This window comes from Pelodiscus sinensis, chromosome 24 (assembly GCF_052426305.1).
Source record: "Pelodiscus sinensis isolate ZL-2025 chromosome 24, ASM5242630v1, whole genome shotgun sequence".
NCBI lineage: Eukaryota > Metazoa > Chordata > Testudines > Trionychidae > Pelodiscus > Pelodiscus sinensis.
The window spans coordinates 20,574,618-20,599,003 of NC_143075.1; the positions used below are offsets into that span (position 1 = coordinate 20,574,618).

At 53.7% G+C, this 24,386-nt stretch overlaps 1 protein-coding gene across 1 annotated transcript in view; it reads right to left on the reverse strand.

Annotated features, from left to right (window-relative positions):
- Positions 1-3,993: 3,993 nt before the first annotated feature.
- Positions 3,994-24,386, reverse strand: part of LOC102445288 (protein-arginine deiminase type-3-like) — a 46,513-nt gene continuing 26,120 nt past the window's right edge. Inside the window, exons 7-16 of the mRNA XM_075906414.2 lie at positions 18,641-18,816; positions 16,781-16,884; positions 15,980-16,103; positions 15,218-15,325; positions 12,534-12,685; positions 8,861-9,005; positions 7,286-7,379; positions 7,135-7,214; positions 6,217-6,342; positions 3,994-5,118 (exon numbers count right to left, since the gene is read on the reverse strand). Of these exons, the coding sequence (XP_075762529.2) occupies positions 4,885-5,118; positions 6,217-6,342; positions 7,135-7,214; positions 7,286-7,379; positions 8,861-9,005; positions 12,534-12,685; positions 15,218-15,325; positions 15,980-16,103; positions 16,781-16,884; positions 18,641-18,816 (1,343 nt within the window). The 3' untranslated portion in view covers positions 3,994-4,884. The remainder of the gene's footprint in view (positions 5,119-6,216; positions 6,343-7,134; positions 7,215-7,285; positions 7,380-8,860; positions 9,006-12,533; positions 12,686-15,217; positions 15,326-15,979; positions 16,104-16,780; positions 16,885-18,640; positions 18,817-24,386) is intronic.

The following is a 24,386-nucleotide window of genomic DNA, read 5'->3' on the forward strand; positions in this document are numbered from 1 at the left end:
CGGGCTGCTTCTGTCCTGCGTCTTTTCTCCCGGGCCTGCTAGTCCATGTTCTGCAGGGTTCTTTTACATGCCTGCACACCAAGGAAACCAGCTGCGAAGAGCCAGTGTCTTCACATATTTAGCATGATGCTGGAACAAACTTGATCATGCATTGTCAGGGAGCTTACTGGGGGCTGTCTGCGCACGCTTGCACGGCTACGATATTGTTGGTATAGCTTTACAGGCAGTAACACGCAGGTGGCATGTATAGCAGTGGCTCCACGCACTACCCCTCTTCCACAACAGGCCCCGACCCCATAGCCCCCACTGGCCACAGTTCTCCATCACTGATCAATGGGAGCTGCAGGAGCAGCATCTGCAGGCAAGGACAGTGCATGTGTAAGGGGACTGTTACCCCTTACTAAAACTCTGTGGGAGTTTTTTGGTTTACCAGCTTCAGAAGGGGAAGGGTTCATGAGACTGACAGACCCCAGAGACAATGGAAAGCAGTCAACACTCCAGCTCAGCCTGACTGACAGGTTGTAAGTGGGGATTGTTCTGGCTCTCTCTGAGCAAACAGGGAGCTGAAAGAGCAGAGCCAGCTGTGTGCAGAAGAGGTCCTGCAAAGACAGAGCTGAAAGAGGAGTACAAGAAGAAGTCCTGCAGCGACAGAACCAGACACAGACAGGCCAAGCAGTGCAGACCCTGTGTTGAGCAGCAGACTGGCAGTGCTTAGAGAGCCAAAAGGAACAGAGAAGCAACACAAGGAGCTGGAACTGGCCAAGCAGCACAGCCTGCAGCTGGATGTGGTGAGCTACTGGGACCTGCAAAGTGTGGGGAAAGGCTCTGGACTGGGAGAGGGGTCTGGCCACTTAGAGACTGAGGCTGTGTGGTCACTGCCAGTGCAAGCGTGTCCAGCCTGCAGCCCCTTGCAGCACATCCAGGGCTTCTAAGGAAGAGACTGTGAACTGTCCTTACACTCTGCAGACTGCTGTTTTGATGTCCCTGTGCTACAGAGCAGGGCTGTGTGTTCTCATTTAACCATTCTCATTGTTTCTTATTCTACTCTCTTTAATCAGTTGATGTTTAATAAATTGTATTTGCTTTGAACCTTATGAAGTGATCACTGGGCCAAGAAGGCCTGCAGTGTAAAGAGAGCACCTCGGACTGGGGACACCCTAACTCCTGCCCCTAGTGACTACAAGGTCGGGGATTAAGCCCCAGGAAACCTGGGCCCAGCCTTGTTGGGGTTTCAAGGGCTCTGCTACTCAGGAGAGTGAAGGGGGAGCCCTCAAGATCAGGGAGCCGTGGGGTAAAGGAAGTGGGAGCAGGGACTCAGATCCTTTCGCTGGTTCATTTCACCGGGGTGGTATAGAAGCCAGGAAAGTTCCCCACAATAGCGGGATCATTCCCCCGCTTACACATGGAGACCCCCTGTGCTGACCCTCCCGGGGGCTGCAGGGACATGCCAGCCACCTCCAGGACCACAACTACCATCAGGTGCCTTGGCCTTGCACCACTCCTGAAAGCAGCTAGCATGTACAGCAAAGGCTCGATGTGCTGTCTCTCATCTCCAGACACCAACCCCTACAGCCTCCACTGGCCTTTACATCTTCCAGCATTAACTCATCCCCCAGCCTCCTAAGAAGTAGTTGAGGAAATGCGATTGTCCCTATTTTACAGATGGAGAAATTGAGGCTGAGGCCTAAATTTTCACAAGTGCCTGCTCAGTCTGAGCCACTTGATTTCAAGAGGTTGTGGGCCCAGACTCCACCCACGATTAGGCTGCCAGTTGTTCCTCATCTCTTGTGCACCTGAGATCTCAGATTTAGGCGGGTGTTCGGGGGGCTTGGCTTTTCTTGCCTTCTCTTCATTAAATTGTTAGGCTGTGTAGAGACTGCATCCCTTTTCCGTAATAGGGATGCAAATTAGACACATCGCAATTGCAAATGACGCAGGGATTTAACCCCCTACCGCTTCATTTGCATAAACATGGCTGCCACTTTTTTCCGGCTCGGAGCTTTCCTGGAAAAAAGTGCCAGTCTAGATGCGGATCTTTTGGAAAATAAAGCCTTTTCCAAAAGATCCCTTATTCCTCTTAAAATAAGGAATAAGGGATCTTTCGGAAAAAGCTTTATTTTCCGAAAGATCCCCATCTAGACTGGTGCTTTTTTCCAGCAAAGCTCTGAGCCGGAAAAAAGCAGCAGCCATGTTTATGCAAATGAAGCAGGGGGGGATTTAAATCCCCGCTTCATTTGCAATTGCGATGTGTCTAATTTGCATCCCTTTTACGGAAAAGGGATGCAGTGTAGACAAAGCCTTACTGCTTCAGGATAGGAGACGTATCTCCTCTGCATTCGTAAAGATCCAGATTGGCGTAGTGGGGGGGCTGTCTGCTCTGTGACCCGGGGTCCCCCTGTGGCATAGTGGGGGGGCTGTCTGCTCTGTGACCCCGGGTCTCCCTGTGACGTAGTGGGGGGGGGGGGGGGGGGGGGGGGGGGGGGGGGGGGGGGGGGGGGGGGGGGGGGGGGGGGGGCTGTCTGCTCTGTGACCCCGGGTCTCCCTGTGATGTAGTGGGGGGGCTGTCTGCTCTGTGACCCCAGGTCCCCCTGTGCCGTAGTGGGGGGGCTGTCTGCTCTGTGACCCCGGGTCCCCCTGTGCCGTAGTGGGGGGGCTGTCTGCTCTGTGACCCCGGGTCCCCCTGTGGCATAGTGGGGGGGCTGTCTGCTCTGTGACCCCGGGTCCCCCTGTGGCGTAGTGGGGGGGCTGTCTGCTCTGTGACCCGGGGTCCCCCTGCGCTGTGATGGGAGATTCTCACTGACTCTCCCAAATGTCTATTAACCCAGACACCCAGACTTAGCGTCCCAGGGGGAGAGATAAAGGGAGGAAGGCGGAGACCAGCACCTGGCTGGGGGCAGGGCTGGAAGAGAGTTTTAGTTTCTGTCTGGAATCATGGAGGAAGCAGCCTAAGCAAAGGGCCCAGTCTGCCCCATCTCAAGGGGGGCTGAGGCATCCTAGGCCTGGCCCTGTAACCGGATTACATCTATGCCGTGCTTTACCCTGGAGAAGCAATAAAACTCCCTCTATTCTACTGGCTGGCGGAGTCTGTGTGTGCCACTACAGGGGTGCAGGAGTCGGGGGAACCCCAGCGTGCCATCACACCAGGTTTATGTCCGATACTGTCTGTACATACAGGGATGCTGCAATGTCTCCCCTATGGTGCTTTGGGAGGGCAAACTGTGTGAATGAATTTGTAATTTTATTGCTGGGGCGTGGCCTTGTCCAAAGCGATTGCCTCACAGTCGTGGTTGATCTTTGGCAAAATAATACCAGCTGCAATTAATTAAGGCTGGCTTCATGGCTGCTGCTGAGTTCAAATCAGACCCTTGGCTTGCATAGGATTTTATAGCCACTGCGTTTGGGAGGTAGAGGGCTGAGCATGAGCAGGGGAGGGAGTATGCCTTTAGGATAAAGTTTTCAAAGGCGCCAAAGCATCTTTGGCTCCTACGTGCCCAAGACAATTTTGAAAATAGGGCCTAAGTCTTGTTGCAGGTGAATAGGACTCAGGCTGGTGCCTACACAGCATCGAGGCTCTGGCCCACTTGCATAAGTCACTTTTGAAAATAGGACTTGGGCGCTTCTGAAAATTGTGCCTATCGCGTGGTTCAGGCTCAGCTCTGATCCACCTTCTTCCGGCTCAGCCAGTTTGTCAAGGGTCTTTCAGACAAGACAAGAGGTAGAGCTGGGTAAAACAAAGCTGCTGCACTCAGCCCCCCTCGCACGCTCCTTGCTCCTGCCCTGGTCCCCCCATACCCAACCCCTGCCTGAACTCCTGCACCACCCTTCACTCCCACCCTGCTCTGGGCTACAGAGGGGTCAGTAATATCACCTTACTGGTCTGGGCGAACCTCCAAAGTGTCCCAGCAATAGCCCACTCCTGCTACCTGCTGATGGCAACTGTGGGGCCTTGAGTTCAAATCCTGTGGCTAGTTTGTGCTGTGTATAGAGAAGGTGCAGACACACTTGAAGCAAGTTATCAAGGAATAAATTAACTCTCACCAACTGTTTACAACAATCAACGTGACAGAATACAATTGGAAATACAAGACATTTGGAGAAAGCCCAGGAAGTGAGTTGAAATGCCCATGTTCTGTGTCGCTCTTCTGCAACACCAAAGGAGAAGTAATGAGATTTTTATGACCGTTAAAAATCACTGCTAGCCAGGGAAGTTAGGGGGAAAGATGTGCTCTCCTTGGCTCTCGGGAGCAATAGTTTTAAACTATGTTCAGCCCTGGATCCTAGGAAGAATGGGAAGGACTTTACAGACAGGCACATAGAGAGCAAATGACTTGCCCAAGATCAAACAGCAGCTCACGAGCAGAGCTAGAAATAAGAGACATGACTCCCAAGTCCCTGCCCACCTCCTTAAAAGGGGCCCAAAATACTGGGATGTCAGTAGGTTGCCCCTGCTTCAGAGGGGCCTTAGGGGTGCAAGAGAGACCGGGCATATGGCTAAAATACTAAGCTCTGAATCAGGATCCACTGAAAGTTCTGAATTTTGGGGCAGATCTCCAAATGCCAAGTAATACTTGAGCCCTGCAGCTGTTCATTATGTTCCCCTGTGGCTGTGTTAACACATCTGTAATGAACACCTGTGCTCTAACTGAGCATCAGGCGCACACGGGTTACAGCAGAGAAGGACCGGCATGTGAGAGCTTCCAGCTTAGGGTTCAGGGCTTCTTAGAGTCCAGGGCTTCCTGGGATGGTGTTCTCTTTATTTACAAATCTTCTGAAATGACCAGATTCCAGGGTCCCTTATCCAGAGTTCGTTAGCATCAATTTGGTCCCGTGTTCCTTTGTTTGGCAAAAGTGCAGCGCCGGTCGTGAGGGTTTCGCGCCCTCCGTTCAGGGGATCATGTTCCACCACTTGAAGGAGAAGGGTTTTCTGCGGACGTTGGTGCCGCAGTGGATCTCCCCCAGCAGGGCGTGGTAGGAGAAAAAGTCATCGATGAAGGTGCAGGTCAGGCCCAGCGGCTCCAGCAGGGAGCGGACGTTCTCTTCCAGGCAGCAGCGCCCGTCGATGATCGGCCCAAACGGCTTTGGGATGCCCAGATGTTTCCCCAGGACGATCATGTTCACCTGCACCCAGGAGAAAAGAGAGAGAGGCACGGTGGGATATCTAGCAACCAGACAGCTCCTCTGTGTTTTACATGTAACCACCCTTATGCCCTATCCTCTTAGCTAGAGATGGGCTATACTATTCAACCAACACTTTTTTTAAAAACCATAAAATGCAGATTCAGTGACACTGGAATGTTTTGTGAACCTGAGTTGATTTTACAAAACTTTTCAGTTTGCCTTTTTCTCTAGGACAGTTTTTCATTTTGAAAACAACTGTTTGCCCTGAAAGTTCCTTTACTTCTATGTTTGAGTTGTTTTTCAACAGTTAAAAAATGATCTGAATCAAACTGAAACATTTTGAGTGGAACAGCATGTTTCCTCAGCCCCCTCAAACTTTTTTTATTTTACTCTTTGCCGAAAACATCGTTTGGCTACGTCTACACTGGCATGATTTTGCGCAAGAGATGTGCTTTTGTGCAAAAGCATCCGTGCCAGTGTAGACGCGCTCTTGCGCAAGAAAGCTCTGATGGCCATTTTAGCCATCGTGCTTCTTGCTCAAGAAGTTAACGTTGCCTGTCTACACTGGCCTCTTGCACAAGAACAGTTGCGCAAGAGGGCTTATCCCTGAGCGGGAGTGTCAGAGTATTTGTGCAAGAAGCACTGATTTTATACATTAGAACGTCAGTGTTCTTGCGCAAATACTCGTGGCCAGTGTAGACAGGTGGCAAGATTTTGCACAAAATCTTGCCCATGTAGACACAGCACATGAGTTTTCTTTTCAGTCCAACCCCAGACAGTTTTCCCCAACTTTTCTAAATCTCTGCAGAACCAAAAACTCTTTCGTTTGCTCAGCTCGACACGCGACGGTCCTGCATGTCATTGGCGAGGTCTTGCCTCCTGTTTGAGACCCACTCTTTGAGGGCAGGTCCTGGGGGCGGAAAGGGAGTCCAGGAGCGAGAGTCCAGGATGGAAAGAGAAAGGCAGAGGAGGGAATTAAGAAAGATAAAGACTGAAAGCTTGGCTGGGGAAACAAAGCGAGCAATAGGCATCCGATGGGCAATGCAGAGGATGGCGCAAAAAAGAGAAGCAACTGCTTGAGCAGGGCTCGTCCCTCACCATGTCTGGGAAAAAAGCATCCGCCTCGGAACCATTCAACTGGAACAGCTGAGGGATATCAACGATGTCTTGTTCAGTCAGGCCCAGCTCCTGCTTAAGGGTCTGTCGATTCAAGTCAATGCAGCTCTGGGGAAAGGAAGGGTTGGAGAGGAGGGAGGTGACTGCAGGCCTGTTGGGGCTGTGGAGTGGAAGGGCTGTATTTCTCCCGCTAGCCAGTTGCAGAGACAAAGGCAACGTTAACCCTAGAGTCTGTATGAGGGGGAGAGTTATTGGGCTAAGTGGTCGCTAACCTGTCAATCGGGATCCACTGGTAGATCTTGGAACCTCTGACAGGGGATCCTGACTGGTTTGGCTGGGAAGCTATCAAGAGCTGGTACTTCAGTTGCCCCTTCCCCACACTGTCATGCTGCTCCTGCCCTCGAGCTGCCTCCCCTCCCCCTCCTCCTCCCCCGGGAGCTGTGCAGGATGTGGGAGGAAGAAGAGAGGGGGACACTCTCTTTAGTTCCCTAAATAGAAGAACTAGAGGACACCAAATGAAATTAATGGGTAGCAGGTTTAAAACTAATAAAAGAAAGTTCTTCTTCACACAGCGTGTAGTCAACCTGTGGAACTCCTTGACAGAGGAGGCTGTGAAGGCTAGGACTATAATAGAGTTTAAAGAGAAGCTAGATAATTTCATGGAGGTTAGGTCCATAAAAGGCTATTAGCCAGGGGATAGAAATGGTGTCCTTGGCCTCTGTTTGTCAGAGGCTGGAGATGGATGGCAGGAGACAAATCGCTTGATCATTGTCTTCGGTCCACCCTCTCTGGGGCACCTGGTGCTGGTCACTGTCGGCAGACAGGCTACTGGGCTAGATGGACCTTTGGTCTGACCCAGTACGGCCGTTCTTATGTTCTTATTCTCTTCCCCACTCCTACCTGCGCGTAGTTATTGTCGCTCCTCAGGGTCTCATCATCCAGCATGTCGTCTATTGTTACGGTCTCCACGGTCTCCAGCCCTGGGAGGGAAGAGAGAGAATCACCGGGCGTCCTCTGAGAGGGACCAGGGCGTCCTCACTGGGCCACTCACCTGCAAACTGGGCTGCTTGGCCGTGACCTTCTCTTTGTTTCTTCTTGAGCAGCTTGTAGCAGGCGTCCGGGCTGGCCAAGAGCAGCCGGAAACCCTGAAGAGAGAGAGTCAGTCAGTGTCGGGCCTTGTTGACATTAGACTCCATCCTCTGAGCTCTCCCACCTCTGCTCCTCCTGACTCAGCCTCGCCGGGGACACAGGTGACTGGTGAGAGCTCATGCAGCCGAGGGACTGGTGTCCACCGGCCCCTGAAGCGCTGTGTCTCTAGACCGGCTCTGAGGCCCGTGACAACGCCTGTGGTGGCCGGAGGCCTGGCTACGCCAGAGGACCCACTGTTGCTCTCTCTTGGGGAGCCAAACCAGTGAAAGCAGCAGCATGGCAATTGGGGCTGGAAAGCTCTTCAGAGATGTCCGTATGGTCTAGTATGTCCAGACAGAATCCTGGAGCCGTGGGTTCTACCCCAGACCTGCTGGGCCATTCCGGATGAGTCCCTAGCTGTTCTACCCCCCCCCCCCCCCCGCCTTATTGAGAGTGGGAATGGTTTGGGGCAGGGGCTATCTGTCCCTTTATGTGGGTACAGTTGGGCCCCCATTACAATGGAGGGTGGGACTCTTAGAACTCCTGAAATGTACATTATAGCATCCCCATGAGAAGGTTGGAATTGTTGCAATTAAAAAAACGTGTCTATGACCAAAACTTCTTGGAACTTTCCTTTTCCTGTCACGGGATTGCTCTCCCCATCCCCTGACAAAGCCTCAAAGCAATGAGCTAGGGGGAAGTTTCAGGGACTCCCAGGGAAGCATGAGAAAAATGAAAGGCAATTGTGGCGGAAAGATCTGCATTTGGAACCAGAAGCTGGTTCTACTGAGTGGGATGAGCGTAGAATCAGGATGCAGCCGGGTGCTTGGAGCTGTACGAGAGACCCAGGAAAAAGAGGCAAACAGACGTTCTTTTAAAATGGATGTTGTTATAATTACATGGGGCTGTCCCTTGAGGTAGCTCAGTGTGACATATCAGCCAAATCACTTCCTTGCCTCGATTTCCGTAATCTGCTGTTTACCCATCCTAGCAGGGTGGTTGTGGGGCTTACTTCACCTTTACAGAGAGCCTTGGGAGTCACAGATGAAAGGGACTTGAAGAACTGGAAGTATTGTGGAGAGGAATATGCAAGCCCATCATAACAGCAATCCAGTCAAAATTACATTCATGTGGCTCATGTATATGGATCGCAAGGCTACAGGCTAAGTTCTTGCAAGAGTGTAACTATTATAGACATTTGGTCTGTGACATTTCCTCCTCTAAAAAGAGGTAATGCTGTCTAGTGGGTAGGGCCCAAAACTGGGAGTTAGGAGATGCATTGTCTATTCCCACCTCTGCCACTGGCTCATCATTTGACCTTGGGCAAGTCACTTTTCCCTCCCCTCTGCCTCGATTTCCCCATCAGTCAAATAAGAGGAATGCTCCCCAAACCTCTGTAAATTGCTTCTAGATCCGCAGCTGATGAATGCTCTCAAAGCGCCAACCCTTACTGGAAGGGAGGATGGGCTCACTAGAAAATGAACCTGGTGACCGGTACCTTCCCATCAGGAGCTGGGACAAAGCTCAGGAATTCATCAATGTGACCCACAGTCAGCCAATCAGAGTACAGCTCCACGGGGGATTGAACCTTCTGGGCATAGATGAAGTCCGTGACGGCCTTTGTCATCTTCATGTTGCCCGACCTGGGAATTCAGAGGGAAGGGAGAACATAAGAGTTGGTAGAAGTCCCAAAAGACCCAACCCCCAGTCCTCCCTTGTAACTAGCTTTGTCTTGATACAAAGAGCCAGGGTTCTGTGACAATGCCTGTCTTTGGCCTTTTCCAATGCCTGTTTCTGTTCTTTGAATGCTGCTTCATTGAATTTCCCACATAAATGCCACAGAGTCGGGGGCTGAGGGAGATCTCCGTGAACAGACTCCTTTGTAAAGCCGGGTTCTTTACCACACAAAGCACATCTCAGCCTTCTTGTCCCAGCTGCTCTGCCTAGTACCAGCTACCCCGACAGTCGGAGCAGAGCCAAGCCGGGTCCGCTCACTCCGTTCATTTAACCTTTTCGGAGTCATCCCTCTTCTCCCATTTAGGGCCTGCTCCTCCTTTGCCCTGCAGGCCGTGGGGTCTTTCCCACCGGTGCACGATGGGTGTAGACATCAGACCGGGAGCAGCTTAGACTCACTGGCTGCGTCTAGATCGGCATGATTTTCCGGAAATGCTTTTAATGGAAAAGTTTTCCGTTAAAAGCATTTTCGGAACAGAGCATCTAGATTGGCACAGATGCTTTTCCGCAAAAGCACTTTTTGCGGAAAAGCATCCGTGCCAACCTAGACGCGCTTTTGCACAAAAAAAGCTCCGATCGCCATTTTCGCCATCGGGGCTTTTTTGCGGAAAACAAATCTGAGCTGTCTACACTGGCCCTTTTGCGCAAAAGGGACTTTTGCCTGAACGGGAGCAGAATAGTATTTCCGCAAGAAACACTGATTTCTTACAGTAGGAAGTCAGTGCTTTTGCAGAAATTCAAGCGGCCAGTGTAGACAGCTGGCAAGTTTTTCCACAAAAGCGGCTGATTTTCCGGAAAAACTGGCCAGTCTAGACACAGCCACTATGTCCTGGGGGAAACAGCATGGGGGACAGGGCAACATGGCATCAAGCCCATAAACTCTGTATGTTGGCTATGCGCTGTGATAGGTTGACATGCACAGTGGAGGGTGAAGGACTTTATATGGCAGCAGGAAATTTAGGTCCCTCAACCCGCTGAGTAGCACTTAACCAGGCTGGCAGGCCCATTGAGAACAACAGAACTCTCCAGGGCAAGGCCACTCAAGACATGGAAGGGCTGCGGATCAAGAATGTTTCATTGACTCATAGAACACTAGAACTGGAAGGGACCTCGAGAGGTCATCAAGTCCAGTCCCCTGCCCTCATGGCAGGACTCAGTACTGTTTAGACCGTCCCTGATAGATGTCTATCTAAGCTGCTCTTAAATATCTCCAGTGATAGAGATTCCACAACCGCCCTAGGCAATGTATTGCAGTGTTTAACCACCCAGTCAGGTAGGAAGTTTTTCCTAATGTCCAACCTCAACCTCCCTTGCTGCAGTGTAAGCCCATTGCTTCTTGTCCTGTCCTCAGAGGCCAAGGAGAACAATTTTTCTCCTTCCTCCTTGTGACACCTTTTAAGATACCTGAAAAGTGCAATCATGTCGTCTCAGTCTTCTCCTTTCCAAACTAAACAAGCCCAATTCTTTCAGTCTTACTTCATCGCTCATGTTCATTCATTCATTCTTGTTTCTCTTCTTTGGGCCTTCTCCAATTTCTCCACATCTTTCTTAAAATGTGGTACCCAGACCAAAACATAATACTCAGGGCTGGCCTGAGCCATTCACGCTCCCCGGGCCCTGGGAGCGCGGCGCTGCCCCTTGGAGTGCGACGCATGTGTGGCCCCACCCCTGGGCGCATGGCGCCTCCCGCCCCTGGGCGCCCAGTGTATGCACAGCCCCACTCCGGGAGCCCGGCGTATGTGCGGCCCCGCCCCCAGGCGCCCGGCGCATGCGTGGTGCCGCCCCCACCAGCTCTGACCTTGGGCCAGATCTGACAATACTCCAATTGAGGCCTAATGAGCACAGAGTCGAGCGGAAGAATGACTTCTCGTGTCTTGCTCACAACACTCATTAATGCCTCCCAGAATCATGTTTGCTTTTTTTGCAACAGTGTCACATTGTTGACTTATGTTTAGTGTTTCACTATGACCCCTAGATCCTTTTCTGGGGTCCTTCCTAGACAGTCACTTCCCATTCTGTGAGTGTGAGACTGATTGGACCATCCTAAGTGGAGTTTCCATGGCTACAACTAGGAAACGGGCCCAAGTGGCAGAACCTGTCACTCGGCATGTCCCGATCAGGGGGGTTGGTTCAAGCCTTTCTAAAGCCCCCGAGGTCAGCTCCAGCTTGAGGGTGGGGATATTAAAAACCAGGCTTCCGCACTGGTCCTTCCTCAATGAGTCCGAACATCCTTGCTGGCGACCTCTCGAGTATCCATACACGGGATTGTTCTTCCTGGGACTAGCCACGGCACCAGGATCTAGAGGTGCTGCAGGGCTGCCAACTTGCTGAGACATCCCAGCCGCCTTTGCTGGGCTTGGCTCAGCTTCACTCAAGGGCCAGAGCCCAAAGGTTCCCTTGGGGGTCTAACAGGTATGTCCTAGGCCGGTGGGCCAGGATCCCATTCTCTGTCCGTATAACGAAAAGAAGCGGAGTCGCTTCTTCCTACACGTATGTGTCCTCTTGCCGCTGTCCACCTGCCTCCCCTGACTGTAGACTATCCCCTTGTTGCACAGGCTGATAACGGAGGAGTCTCCCTGCTCCCTGGGACAGGACGCCTGTAGGTGGTCCTCGGAAGGACACTGCTCGGAGCAAACAGGATCTCAGGCGCTGGTTACGTAAGATCACTGCCAGAGACGTCCTAGTCCTGTAACTCCGGACTATTGGATTAGATAAGGCTGTTCCCGTATTCTACCGACCTGCACCCCAGTGCCATCGAGTCTCCTAGTTCCAAGCACAGCTGGCACCTACTGCTTTGTTTTCAAACCCGGCTTGTCTTGCAAAATGGAAATGAGGGGCGATGCTGGCCAATGAGGAAGAGCGGTTCAGACACTAGCCTGGGCCGGCTCACCAGCCTTTAGCTTCCTACTCTGCCACAGACATCCCCTGTGACCTTGGCTCTCCGGGCCCCCGTTCTCCTTCTGTGAAATGGCATGGCCCCCAAGCCCGCGCTGTTGCGAGGGCGAATACACTCAAGGGTGAGGCTCAGACACTGTGGTGATGGGCGCCACAGAAGCAGAGGCACCCAGATAGAACCAGTAGGGGGCGTTCTTGCAGCCCCCGCCCCTCCCATTGCAAGACTTTGCCTCTGAAAGCGGCTCAGACGGGGAGGGGTGGGAAGTCCTCTGACTTCATTGACGTCTCTGTGCAGAACGGGGCTCGGACATTGAATCCCTCCCTGGTTACAATAAACTCCTCCCTGGCGACGAGAGGGCGACTGATTCGAAGTGACAGACAGCAGAGGGAATCGGCAGTTCAGCAGCGGGGCGACAGTCTCGGTTACAGGAGACGCCCGCCCGATCCCCGACTGCCGGCACTAGCAGTGAGCTGTTAACCTCTCTCACACCAAGGCCTTAGTTTAGGAGGCCTAAAAGTCCCACATCATGGTCCTCTCTCACCTGGGCAAGCTGCTTCCAATGAGGATCCTCCCCAGGGGATACGCCTTCCCACGGACGGTCACCGGAGGGCTGACTTCCAAATTCCCAAAGGAGTCCAGGCTGGAGACTTGTCCCTTGGAAGAGACTCGGGTCACGTAGCCAAAGTCAGGGCCCTTGTGGGGAGGAGACCATCAAGTTAGATAAACTGTTAACTGCTCTGCCCACGGAGCTGCTGCTAGAGCACTATCGTGCTAAAGATGACCTGCTGCTTCCACCCACCCTGGAAGCAGCCGAACAGCCAACACAGGCTACTGCAGAGCTGGGGCTGGCTTTAGCACTCGGAAGGCAGGATAAGGGATGCCGGGGAGGTGGGATAGGTTCTTGAGTGCCCCAGGGGATAGGGCATTCATCGGGGGCCCACAGGGTCATCAGCTCAAGCCCTGATCCTGTTCCCCCACCAGCCTGAAACAATACCTGCCTGAGTTGGCAAGCCCTCACCAGAAGGGGGTGCTATCCTTTTCAACCAGTGAAAACAACCAGCAGTCCTCTGGCACCTGCGGGCACATCTACACTGGGGAGTTATTTCGAAATAACAAGGCGAGTGTCCACACTATGGGTGTGTCTGGACAACAGGGTTTTTTTTTAAAAACTTCCCCTGCGTCTAGACTGCTGCCGCATTCTTTTGAAAGTAAATCGAAAGAATGCGGCAGTTTTTTCGTCCGCAGAAAATCTTGCTTTACGAGGAATAACGCCTTTTTTCGAAAGTGCTTTTTCGAAAAAAGGGGCTATGTAATGCAAACTGCTTTTTCGAAAGAGAGCATCCAGACTGCCTGGAAGCTCTCGTTTGAAAAAGCAGCTTGCTTTTTCAAAAGTACTGGCTGTAGTCTAGACACTCTTTTTCGAAAGAGGCTTGCAGTCTAGACATAGCCTACCAAGCCTATTGTTTCGAAATAACTCCTGCTTGTGAAGAGGGAAAAGCTTATTTGGAAATAATTATTTCTGGAGTTGTTATTTATAACTTATTTCGAAATAACCTGGTAGTGTAGACAGAGCCTTAGAGACTAACTATATATCAGCATGAGCTTTCACGGGGAAAACCCATTTCCTCAGATGAGATGATCTTGTAGTGGGTTTTGCCCACGAAAGCTCATGATACCATAGAGATATATTTGTTAGTCTCTAAGGCTACGTCCGCACTGACAGTTCTTGCAGCAGAAAATATGCTAATGAGGGACTCATTTGCATGAGTCACAATCTCATTTGCATATTTTCTGCCGATCCGTATTTGCGCTAGGGGTTTTTGCGCAAAAACAAGCAGCGGGGACGTTTTCTTTTTGCACAAAAACCCCTTTTTGTGCCCAATCCTTATGCCTCAAAAAAAGAGGACCATTCATTTTTACAGTTACAGACTATCCTGTCTCCCCCCCCTCCCCGTGAGACTTTCAACCAGCAGTTCCTCATTTGAGGAGGAGCAGTTGACCTCCTTCGCCAAAGCCAAGAAAACGAGCTCTAGAAGGACCCGCTTTGGCACCGCGCTGAGGTCGTGCCTGATCCATCGCCAGGCGTTCCTGACTTTTGTCTCCAGCTGGGAAGGTGTGTAAGGCAGTGGGGCCGACAGCCTGCCAGGCCCGGGACAAGGGGGGCAGCTCCGAACCCTGGAAGGAGCACCGCCGAGGGTGGAAGGGGCCACATATGTCCCCTCCCCAGTCCTCATGGAGATGCTCAGCAGCGCTCCAGCGGCACATCAAAGAGGCCTGAGCTGCCACTACTGCTGCAGGAGCTCTGGGACCCTTTGCATTTTTGGACCCCAGGGCCACTGCCCCTTTTTCTCCCCTCCCTCTCCCCCATCCATAGACCGGGTGTAAGGCAACAAGCAGCAGTACAGAAAAATAGCGTGGCTGGACCAGTGGTAATGGACACTGATCCAGCAGGGCCCCCTGGGGATGGACGTAGCAGGGTTGAGGACAGGGGTCTCAAACACGTGGCCTATGGGCCAGCTGCAGCCCGAGCTGGCCCATGCGTGGCTGGTGGTAGGTGAATCTCTGCAGTCCTGGAGGGGCGGGGGGTGCTGTACCCGTCCCCCAAGTCCAGCTCCTGCTCCACTCCCACCCCACCTCTTCCAGCCTCTGCTCTGCCCTCTGCCCCCCATCACACCCTGTCCCACAAGCCCCCTCCCCTGAGGGACGCAGCCTCAGGGATACTGGGGGGCCTGGCACGGGGGGACAGCAGGGGGCGAGCCGCCCCCTTCCCCGCACTCACCACGGCAGCGGGATCTGCGGGGAAGCAGAGATGGCCGTGAAGCGGAGCAGGCTGCGCTGCTTTCCCGCAGCTCGTTCCACCCTGGTGAGTGCAGGAGGGGGTTCAACCTGAGAATGGGAGACCATCCCTCCGTAGGCCCACTGGGGTGAACACGGCAGACCCCCCACAAAGGACGGGGCCCAGAGTGTCCTGTGGATGGCACGGCTCTGCACACCCCTCCGACCGCCCTTACAATGAGGGGTACAGGAGTCGGAGTAAGAAGTCCTCTGGCTGGGCATTATTTCGGAAGGAACCCTCCCAGGGGGACCCCAAATGAGCAACAGCCCCTCCCCAGGGTGGAGAGCTCCGAGCTGGCCCTGAGCGGCCAAACCTGGCCCCAGAATGAGGAACAGCCTGCAGGGAACCTGCTCTCAGCCACTGGGGGGGGGGGGGAACCAGCTACCAACCAGAATCCTTTTAAAAGCAAAATCCTTCAGGCCTCTGTCCCTGGGGGAGTCGAAGACCACGGGGAAGATCTTGTGGGGAGCCTCCACGTAGCCAAACTCCATCTCGTCCTGTTGCGGGAGACAGCGGGGGGAGCACGTAGAGCAGCAGCTCGGGCGCGGGTGGTGGGCTAAGAACATGGGGGGGGGGGGCGATGGCTGCCTTCCTGGTGGACCGGGAACTTCCTGGTGGACTTCAGAACTGGGGGCTGCCGCTGTCCTCTGAGGATCAGCCCAGAGGGGACCTAGAGCACCTGCGCCCAGAGAATCCCTCTCGCTCCTCCTCCAATCCCATCCGTAATGCAGGCTGTTCTCACAGAGCCTGGAATCCAGGGGTGGGGACCCCATGGCCCGAGGCCGGCCCCCAGCTTGCATAGGGGGACTGGGCTGGCACTCCAGGCCTGCAGCCCCTCTCCTGCTCAGACTCCGCACCCCCAGCCCTCTCCTGCCCAACCCACCAACCATCAGCCCCCTCCTACATCCTCCCTCCTGCCCAACCCACCAGCCCCCAGCCCCCTCCTGTACCCTCCCTCCTGCCAGACCCACCAACCCCCAGCCCCTCCTGCGCCCTCCCTCCTGCCCGACCTCTACGCCAAGCCCTCTTCCTGGCAGCTCCCTGGAATCGCTTTGCTGCCCCGTGCCTCAGTTTCCCTCTCCGTGGCCTAAGGATCAAGCGCTTTGGGATGGCCGGAAGGAACATGCTAGGTCAGAGCCTGGTGGCGCTACCTGGATCCAGCGGTCTTGCCGGTTTTCCACCTCAGGGCAGACGGTGAGCTTGCAGTTGGCTTTTCTCACCAGGGCTCTCAGCGCCTCCAGAAAATCCCCATTAGGGTTGGCGTCTGTCTCAATGCTGGAAGGAAAATGAGTGACCCATGGAGCAGAGGGGTTCATTAGTTACAGGCAGTGGGGCACAGGGACTTAGCCGGGAGCCAAGCCCCGAGGGACCTTAGCTCCTGGGGAAGGCGAAACCTTGCCAAACAGCCGCACTGCAAATGGGCCCTCATTCCTCCTCCCTCTCCGATCGACGGCAAAGCCCCCTGCGGATGTCAGACGCAGCAGCAGGTCCAGGCTCTTCAGCATTTGGACCAGGGCGTCTGGAGACCACGGGAGCCAGCCAACAACACGGCTTCCCTTGCAGGCTGGGCTGGATTGTCCAGGGAGTCGGGGGAGAGGGAGGTTGCTTCAGATTAATGGAGGCTCTTCCCCCGGGTGCCACAGACAACTGCGGTTTCTGCAGCCGGGGACTATCCCCTCCCCGCATCCCCCAGGGCACAAATTGTCCCACAAACCGCCCAGATGGAAGGATGCGGGGAAGGGAGGGGATTGCACCATCCCTGGGGTACCAGTATGACTTGAATCCTCAGCCGTTAAAAGCATTTGCGGAAAATCATGCCAGTCTAGACGTAGCCACTGTGTAAGTGTATGACACATACGCCCACTGTGCTCCTTCGAGCTGGGGATGCCATGTGGCTCCCCCCCACCCCCCACCCCACCCAGACTGGCGACTGACAGTCATACCGTTCTTACCTGCAAACAAAAACCTCCAAGGGCTGCAAGGTGTTGGGGGTCATTATCCACGGGGCCACCCGGAAGACAACTGTGTCTGTGAAAAGCGGGGTGTCTGGCTTGTTCTATGGGCAGCAATAGGCAAAAAACACTAAGCACCGAGCAAAAGCAAAGCCCTTCTCACCGGGGAGACACTGAGCACCCAGGCTGATGCCCCAGGCACAGCTGCCGGCTAGCAGGATGGCTCCCAAACGAAGGACTGGGAAGCCAAGACGCCAGTCACCCCCCTGAAAGGCAGGTTCTCGCACTGGGCTGCCGAGCAAGAGGAGGAGAAGCCTGAGAGCACCTGGCAAGAAATGCCCGGACATTGCAAGTGTGCGGCTGAGGAGTTAGAGCAGGGGGCCTCTGGACAAGGCGGGTAGGGTGGGGGGGAGGGCTGGCTCTGCACTTTCAGAAGGGGCGTGGCCCCGGGCAGAAGGGGCGGGACTGGAGAGTGAACATTCCACGTCAGCCCTTCCCCCCACCACTCAGTGCATCCTGAACCACAGCACCCTCCCCCCACACCGTTAGCACCACCTCGAGAGCACCACGTGACTCTCCCGTCAGAGTGGCCAGGAGCCCCGGGCCCTTTAGAATCACCAGGCCCCAGGGCAACTCCCCCCTGTGCCCCGCCCCGTGGGCAGGCCGGGGTTAAGCCCAGATCTGCCACTTCTCTGGTTCCGCCACCTTCCTGCAGGGGGCTCCCGCCACTCTCGTGGCTTTTTCACGGAAGGGGCGTGGCTTTCTCCAGCGCCTCTCTGAGCCGCTCCAGTCGGGTCTCGCCACAGCCTCGGAAGGGCTCTCCAGGGAGAGCTAAGCTGAGTTCACAGGTGCTGTAGGGGATTCCTCCCGGTGGGGAGGCGGGGCTCCCCGAACTCCACAGACGTGGCTAGGAGGCCCCGTCTGTGCGGCACGTCTACACTGTAACTGGGCTCGTCTTTAGCCCTGGCAGTGGCGAAACACGACCGGGGTTAGGAGCCGTCCCTTAACCGCCACATGGCGCTCGGGACCCTCCATCGCCTTTTCCAGGTGCTCCTTTACTATAGGGGTAACTCGGGCGATCCTGTCCTTCATTCGGAGGACTGCTCCAAATGCAGTAAAACAGAGTCGTGTGTCTGGTCCGTCAAAGCGCCGCTCAGTCCGACTCTGGACTCAGCCAGCAGCCCCCCTCCTTTCGGCCAGACCAGGGGCCAGACCAGGTGGGGTCGGGGACGGCCAGCAGGTGGGGGTAGGAAGCAGCCCAGGGCAAGGGACAAGAGATAGCCCGGAGAGCTTGATGTGCTTTGGGGGCAACTCCCCGCTGAGCCAGTGGTGGGAACCACCCGCCACTGATAGGGCTCTGGGCTGGGGCCCGGTGAAGAGGGAGGACCCGGGCCCTCTAACTCCCCTTCCCTGGCCCCCCAAAGAAGGGAACCATTTGGATGCGGTATAGACTCGGCCGCTACGCCACATTTACCCCCAGACAGGGGGGGCAGTATAGACTCGGCCGCCAGGCCATACTATACCCCCTCCCAAAGGGGCACGAGGCGTCCACCCCCATAACAGTGCCCAAAACGTGCTCCCCAGGGAAACTCCCTCTCTCAGCAACTGACCAGAAACTCGCGCTCTGGGAACTCTAGTTCAGCAGCAAAGAAAGTTACAGGCAGAGCTGGGAAGCTGGAAGTTCAGGGCTGTTTCTAGTTTGTCTGAGCCTTTCGGTCATCCCAAAGCCCTCCTCCCAGAAAAGGGGGCTATGCTGGCCTGACCCTTGCCTACCTATGTGATCATCCTTCCACTGGATAAAAGGCGCTGCAGCTAGACGCATCTCTCTGTACGGCCCATCGTGAAAAGAGTGTTTCCTACCTGCTCGGAGACCTCTAGCAGGGTGACGCTGAAGGAAACCAGCCCCGAGAAGTCAGCATCCGGGAAAACTAATCCCTCGATGTAGAAAGTGTCTTGCTGTCTGCCGGTGGCATCCACTACATAGGATTGTTTATTCATCCCCAGTACATGCCGGTACTGGGAAATCGAGTTATTGCCTGGAGACATGAAGAAACATACCGCAGTGTGAGCGGGACATTTCACACACTGGGATGGACAGGCAGCAGGGGGAAGGGAGGAAGCAAGTGGTGTGTTCCAAAGAGAACATCTCCTGCAATCACAGCCGTCCTCAGGATTTGGGGGCCTGGTGCAGGATTATTAAGGTGGTGCTCCCTTGCCTGATGTCAACGATTTTTTAGAGCTGTGATTTTGTAATCTTAGCAACACACTAACGCCATGTTTTTGAACCAAATTTTAAACTAAAGTCCTGTCGACTAACACGGTCAATTTCAGAGATCGCCCTGTTAGTCTGTTTCAGCAAAAACAACAAGGAGTCTGGTGACACCCTACAGACTAACCATTTTATTGTAGCATTTACTTTTGCCACTGTGACGTAGTGGGGGTACTTGCTGGGCTGTGGTGACCCCTGCTGTCTGGAGCAAGACCCAGCAGGGAAAACCTCGCTAGGCAGAGGTAATGCCAAACTTGTTGAGCCAGGGGCCAGACACCCCCCATGGAGAGGAACAAAGGAAGGTGGAATGCTGCCCTGGCTGGGGGGCAGGGCTGGAAGTTGGTTAGTTGGTTGGTGGCTGTCTGTGAGGATGGATGAGACAGCCTAGGGAGAGGAGCTGGAGTTTAGGGGCCCAGTCTCCCCCCAACTCAAGGGGGCCTGAGGCACCCTAGCCCAGCTCTGTGACCAGACTACATCTGTGCTGTGCTGTATCCTGGAGAGGCAATAAACTTCCTCAATTCCACTGGCTGGTGCAGTCTGTTTGTGCCATTTCGGGGTGCAGGAGACGGGGGACCCCAACGCGCCGTCACAGCCACTCACAAAAGCTGATGCTATAATAACTTTGTTAGGCTTTAAGGTGCCACCCAACGCCTTGTTGTTTCATAGCAAATTCGGAAACCGACATATATCCTTCGGGTTGGCAAATGCCTGTCAAATAGCGTCATTACCACTTGAATGGCTCTCACAAGAGAGGTCTGGCAGATCTTTCTACTATTAAGTTAACTAGATCCTTTTGAAAGGAGGCAGAGCCACAAAAGAGGAATAGGAAGAGGTGGATGGACATTAAGACCCAGCGGTGCCCCAAATTTGTGTGTGCCCTACACAACAGAGTATTCTGCCTATGGATGGTACTGCCTGCACTATCCAGTGGACGCCATTAATATTCCTCTACAAATGGAGATATACACCTCCGAGCCAAATTTTCAAATGTGAGTGTCCAAAGTTGGGCCCCTCACTGCATGGCCTGATTTTTCACGGGGAGCCGCAGGTCTTCAGCACTCAGCTGTGGATTAGCCATAAGAACCAGTTTGTCCAGCAAGATACCCCGCTTGGCTAGAAGTGTCCTGCCCAACACGTCAAGTGGCTGTGACAGCACACTGGAAAGTGGGCAATCCTTAAACCAAACTGCTCAAGATAGTTAAAACCAAAGCAGACTGTGAAGGGCTTCAAAAAAACCTCCCCAAACTAAGTGACTGAGCAACAAAATATCAAACAAAATGTAATGCTGATAAACGTAAAGTAATGAATGTGGGATTTTTTTTTCAAACTACACATACAATATGATGAGGACTAATTTGGCTACAACTACAAGGCTGTGTTTACATTGGCACCCTTTTCTGGAAAAGGGATGCTAATGAGACACTTTGGAATTGCAAATGCCCCAGGGATTTAAATTTTCCCCGCGGCATTTGCATGAACACGGCTGCCGCTTTTTTCCGGCTCGGGGCTTTGCCGGAGAAAAGCGCCAGTCTAGACAGGTATATTTCGGAAAATAAACTCTTTTCCGGAAGATCCCTTATTCCTACTTAAAATCAGGAATAAGGGATCTTCTGGAAAAGGCTTTATTTTCCGAAAGATTTTTTTCTGGAAAAGGGTGCCAATGTAGACACAGCCCAAGAGATCTCAGAGTCATGGTGGGTAGTTTCTCTGAAAACATCCACTCCGTGCACAGCAGCAGTCAAAAAAGCAAACAGGATGTTAGGAATCATTAAAAAAGGGATGGAGAATAAGACAGAGGATATCTTATTGCCTCTTGTGACAGGGCATTTGCCCTGCACTGGCCCTTTAAGGGCAAAACCCCAGCCCTGAGCGAGGGCTGAGTGCGAAACCCCAGTGGAGGCAGTTCTGGCTAATGAGGGCCCAGCTGGGGGGTATATAAAGGAGGACTCCTGCCAGGAGAGGGAGAGCTGACTGTTGCTCTGGGGAGAGAGCAGGAGGGACCTGACTGCTAGGGAAGCAGCAGGCTTCCAGGAGGTAGAGCAGTGCTGGGAAAGGAAGGCAGAGCTGGGGAAACTCTGGCCAAGCACACACCAAGGCTGCAGGGCCTGAAGCAGCCAGGTTAGGCAAAGGCAGCAGGTCCACACCCCTTTGCTAGTGATGAGAGGCCATTACAGACTGCAGTTTGCCCCTGAGGCAGGGGCTAGATGAAGACTGGCAGTGGGTCACTGAGGCAAGGTGGGTACAAGGGAACTGGGTGCCCTGGGGAAGGAAGGACCCTGGAGCGCAGTAGAGTGAACAACACCCCCAGAAGGGGGGCTCAGACACTGGAGTGGGCACTGCTGGAGGACAGTATCCTGAAGAGGACGCCAAGGTCCGTGAATGACACTGGACTAGAGCGGGCAGCTAGAGGGAGGCATCCAGCGAGTCAATAAGCTAATTCCCAGAGCAGCCAACTGGAGGCACCATTGTAGTGAGTCGGCCCTGTGACACCTCTCTATAAAACCAGGTACGCCCACGTCTGGAATACTGTGTACAGATGTGGTCACCTCATCTCAAAAAAGAGATATCGGCATTGGAAAAGGTTCAGAAAAGAGCAACAAAAATGATGAGGCGTTTGGACGGGGTCCCATCTGAAGAGAAATTAAGAAGACTTGGACTTTTCACCTTAGAACAGGGGAGACTCAGGGGGGGATATGATAGAGGTTTATACAATCATGACTGGTGTGGAAAAACTGAATAAGGAAAAGCTATTTACTTATTCACACAATAAAAGAACTAGGGGTCACCAAATGAAATTGTCAGCAGGTTTAAAACAAACAAAAGGAAGTTTTTCTTCACTCAGCGCACAGTCAACCTGTGGAACTCCTTGCCAGAGGATGTGGTGAAGGCTAGGACTTTAACAGGGTTCAAAAAAAGCTAGATAGCCATTGATGGACCTAACCTCCATGAATCTATTAGCCAGGATGGGTAGGTACGGTGTCCCTAACCTCTGTCTGGAAATGAGTGTCAGGGGAGGGATCACGTGAGGCTTACCTGTTGTGTTCCCTCCCTCTGGGGCATCTGGCATTGGCCACTGTGGGCAGACAGGATACTGGGCTAGATGGATCATTGGTCTGACCAGTCTGGCCGTTCTTAGGTACCAGTCTTGTATTTGTTCCCCTACGTCACGCTGCCCTTCTCTGAAGTTTGTCCTGGAAAACTGACTTGTGCCGTGATTTGGAGGGGTAGGCAGGCTGGCAATCATGTTGCAAAGCAAAGCCTGCCCATGTTTGTTCCGCCGCTGCAGGCAGCTGCGCTTAGAAATGCCTAACGAAACATCCAACACGGCTCATTGTCCGAGACCGCATGGGGAGCAGCAGGCCCTGCCCTCTGAAATTTCAGAAGGCTGCTTCAAACAAAGCCGCCTTCTTTTTTCAATCCGCCTACCTGCCCTGTAACCCAGCCTTCTAAAAGGGCTCCTGCAAGAGCCGCCGGAGGTGCTCAGAGGGCAGGAAATGTATTTGAAATCGGAGGACTCCACGTTGGACAGGAACCATGAGCCGAAGGAACAGGGAAGTAAAATGACCGGGGACGCCTTATCTGTCGGGGTGCTTACAGAGCCATTGGGAGAATGACACTGGCTGTGGAGCTGCAGTGACGCTCTGAGCATGTTGTAGGGTCACTGGGCTTCGAGCGACTGCCAGGCAGCCAGGGTGGTCTTGTAATTCAGTCTCCCGAGCGACGGAGACTGTCCGGCTCTGCCACAGAGTGTGTCTACAGCAGGGATGGGCAAAAGAGCCTCCACAGGCCGGATCCGCAGGGCGGTGGCAGAACGGAGAAGGCATCGGGCGCTTCCCCGCCCCCAGGCTTTTGCTGGCGGGGGACGTAGGAAGCCTCCTCCCGTCCTGCCAGGAGCACGTGCAGCACGGCTCACAGGGCGGGGGAGAGGGGGGAGAGCGGAGGAGGCCTTGCACACTCCTCCACCCCCTGGCCAATCAGGGCCTGAGGGCAGGGGAGCCACGTGAAACTTCCTTCACCCTGCCCCAGCCCTGCGAGGAGCCCACGACTTGTGCCACGTGTGCCTCGCAGGGTGGGAGGAGGCTTCCCGCGCTCCCCCACCCCGCCCTGGATTGGCCTGGGGGTGGGGGAGTGTGCCAAGCCTCTTGGAGGGCATGGGTGCCTAGTGGGAAGGGAGGGCAAAGGCGCTCCCCCCAGACCAATCATTGCCCACCCCGGTCTACACTATGAGCTAGGCTGGTGGCTTCCAGCAGGGGGAGGCATTGCCTTCCCAAACCACCAGGCACAGCCCCGCCCATTCCCCACCCCAAAACACCTCCTGTAGGCCGACTGAGGATGGATGTTGCTGCCCCAGTGCTGCCCTCCATGGCGCTCTGGGGCCAGAAAGTCTGGGGCCGTGCACCCTCCTCCCTCTCCTTGGTGCTGGGGGGCAGGGTCTGGGCAGAAGGGGTAGGGATTGGGGGGCTACCTCCACCCCCCGCCCATGGTCTCGAGAATGTTCCTACACGTAGAACCCTGCATGGATATCAAATTTGTATCCGCATCTTTATCTGCAAAAGTGAGCCCCGGATGTCCACGTCCACATCCGCGGATCTGGATACCCACCGATATCCCACATTTGCAGGGTTCTGCTTGTAGGTTTGTGCTCAGGGGGGCTAGCCCATTCTTCCGCCAGGTAGCAACACCACTATTTTGTAGCATGCCTGTCCATGCGCGTGGCAATCACACGCCTTGTTCCTAGTGTAGACGTACCCACAGACGCCTTGTGTGACACTACGCAAGGCATGGAGGCCAGATTTAACCCCCTTGCTCAGGCTGCTAACCAGTTGTTCACCCAAGGAGGGGGACTGATGACAGGGGAAAACTTTTTGCCTCCGTTTGAGTTTGTATTTTCCTGCCATGTAATGGGATTGGAGACAGATGGTGGGATGGTGACTTAGCACTAGAGCTGGGAGACATTTTGGGGCCAAAACTTTTTTCCAGCACAAAATCCACATTGGCACTGAAGCAAGTTGTCAGTTTTCACTGATTTGTTTCAGGCAAAAAAAAAATGTTTTGATCTTTTCAAAATGAAGCTTTGCAATTCAAATGCCTTTTTGTTTTGAAATGGTCTTAAATTCTGTTGGGAAAGGAGTTTTTTTTTTTTAAGTTAAAAAAATGTTCAAAATGGAAGTGAACATTTTATTGGGGGTTGAATTATGTTTAGGCATTTTCAGCAAATCAGAACATCTGCTTTTCATTCCGTTTTGCTTAGCCACCCGAGTCCCATTGACTGTCATGGGATTTGTCCATGAAGGCACTCAAGAAAATTCCCCTTAAGCCCAATAATAAATGTGAGTG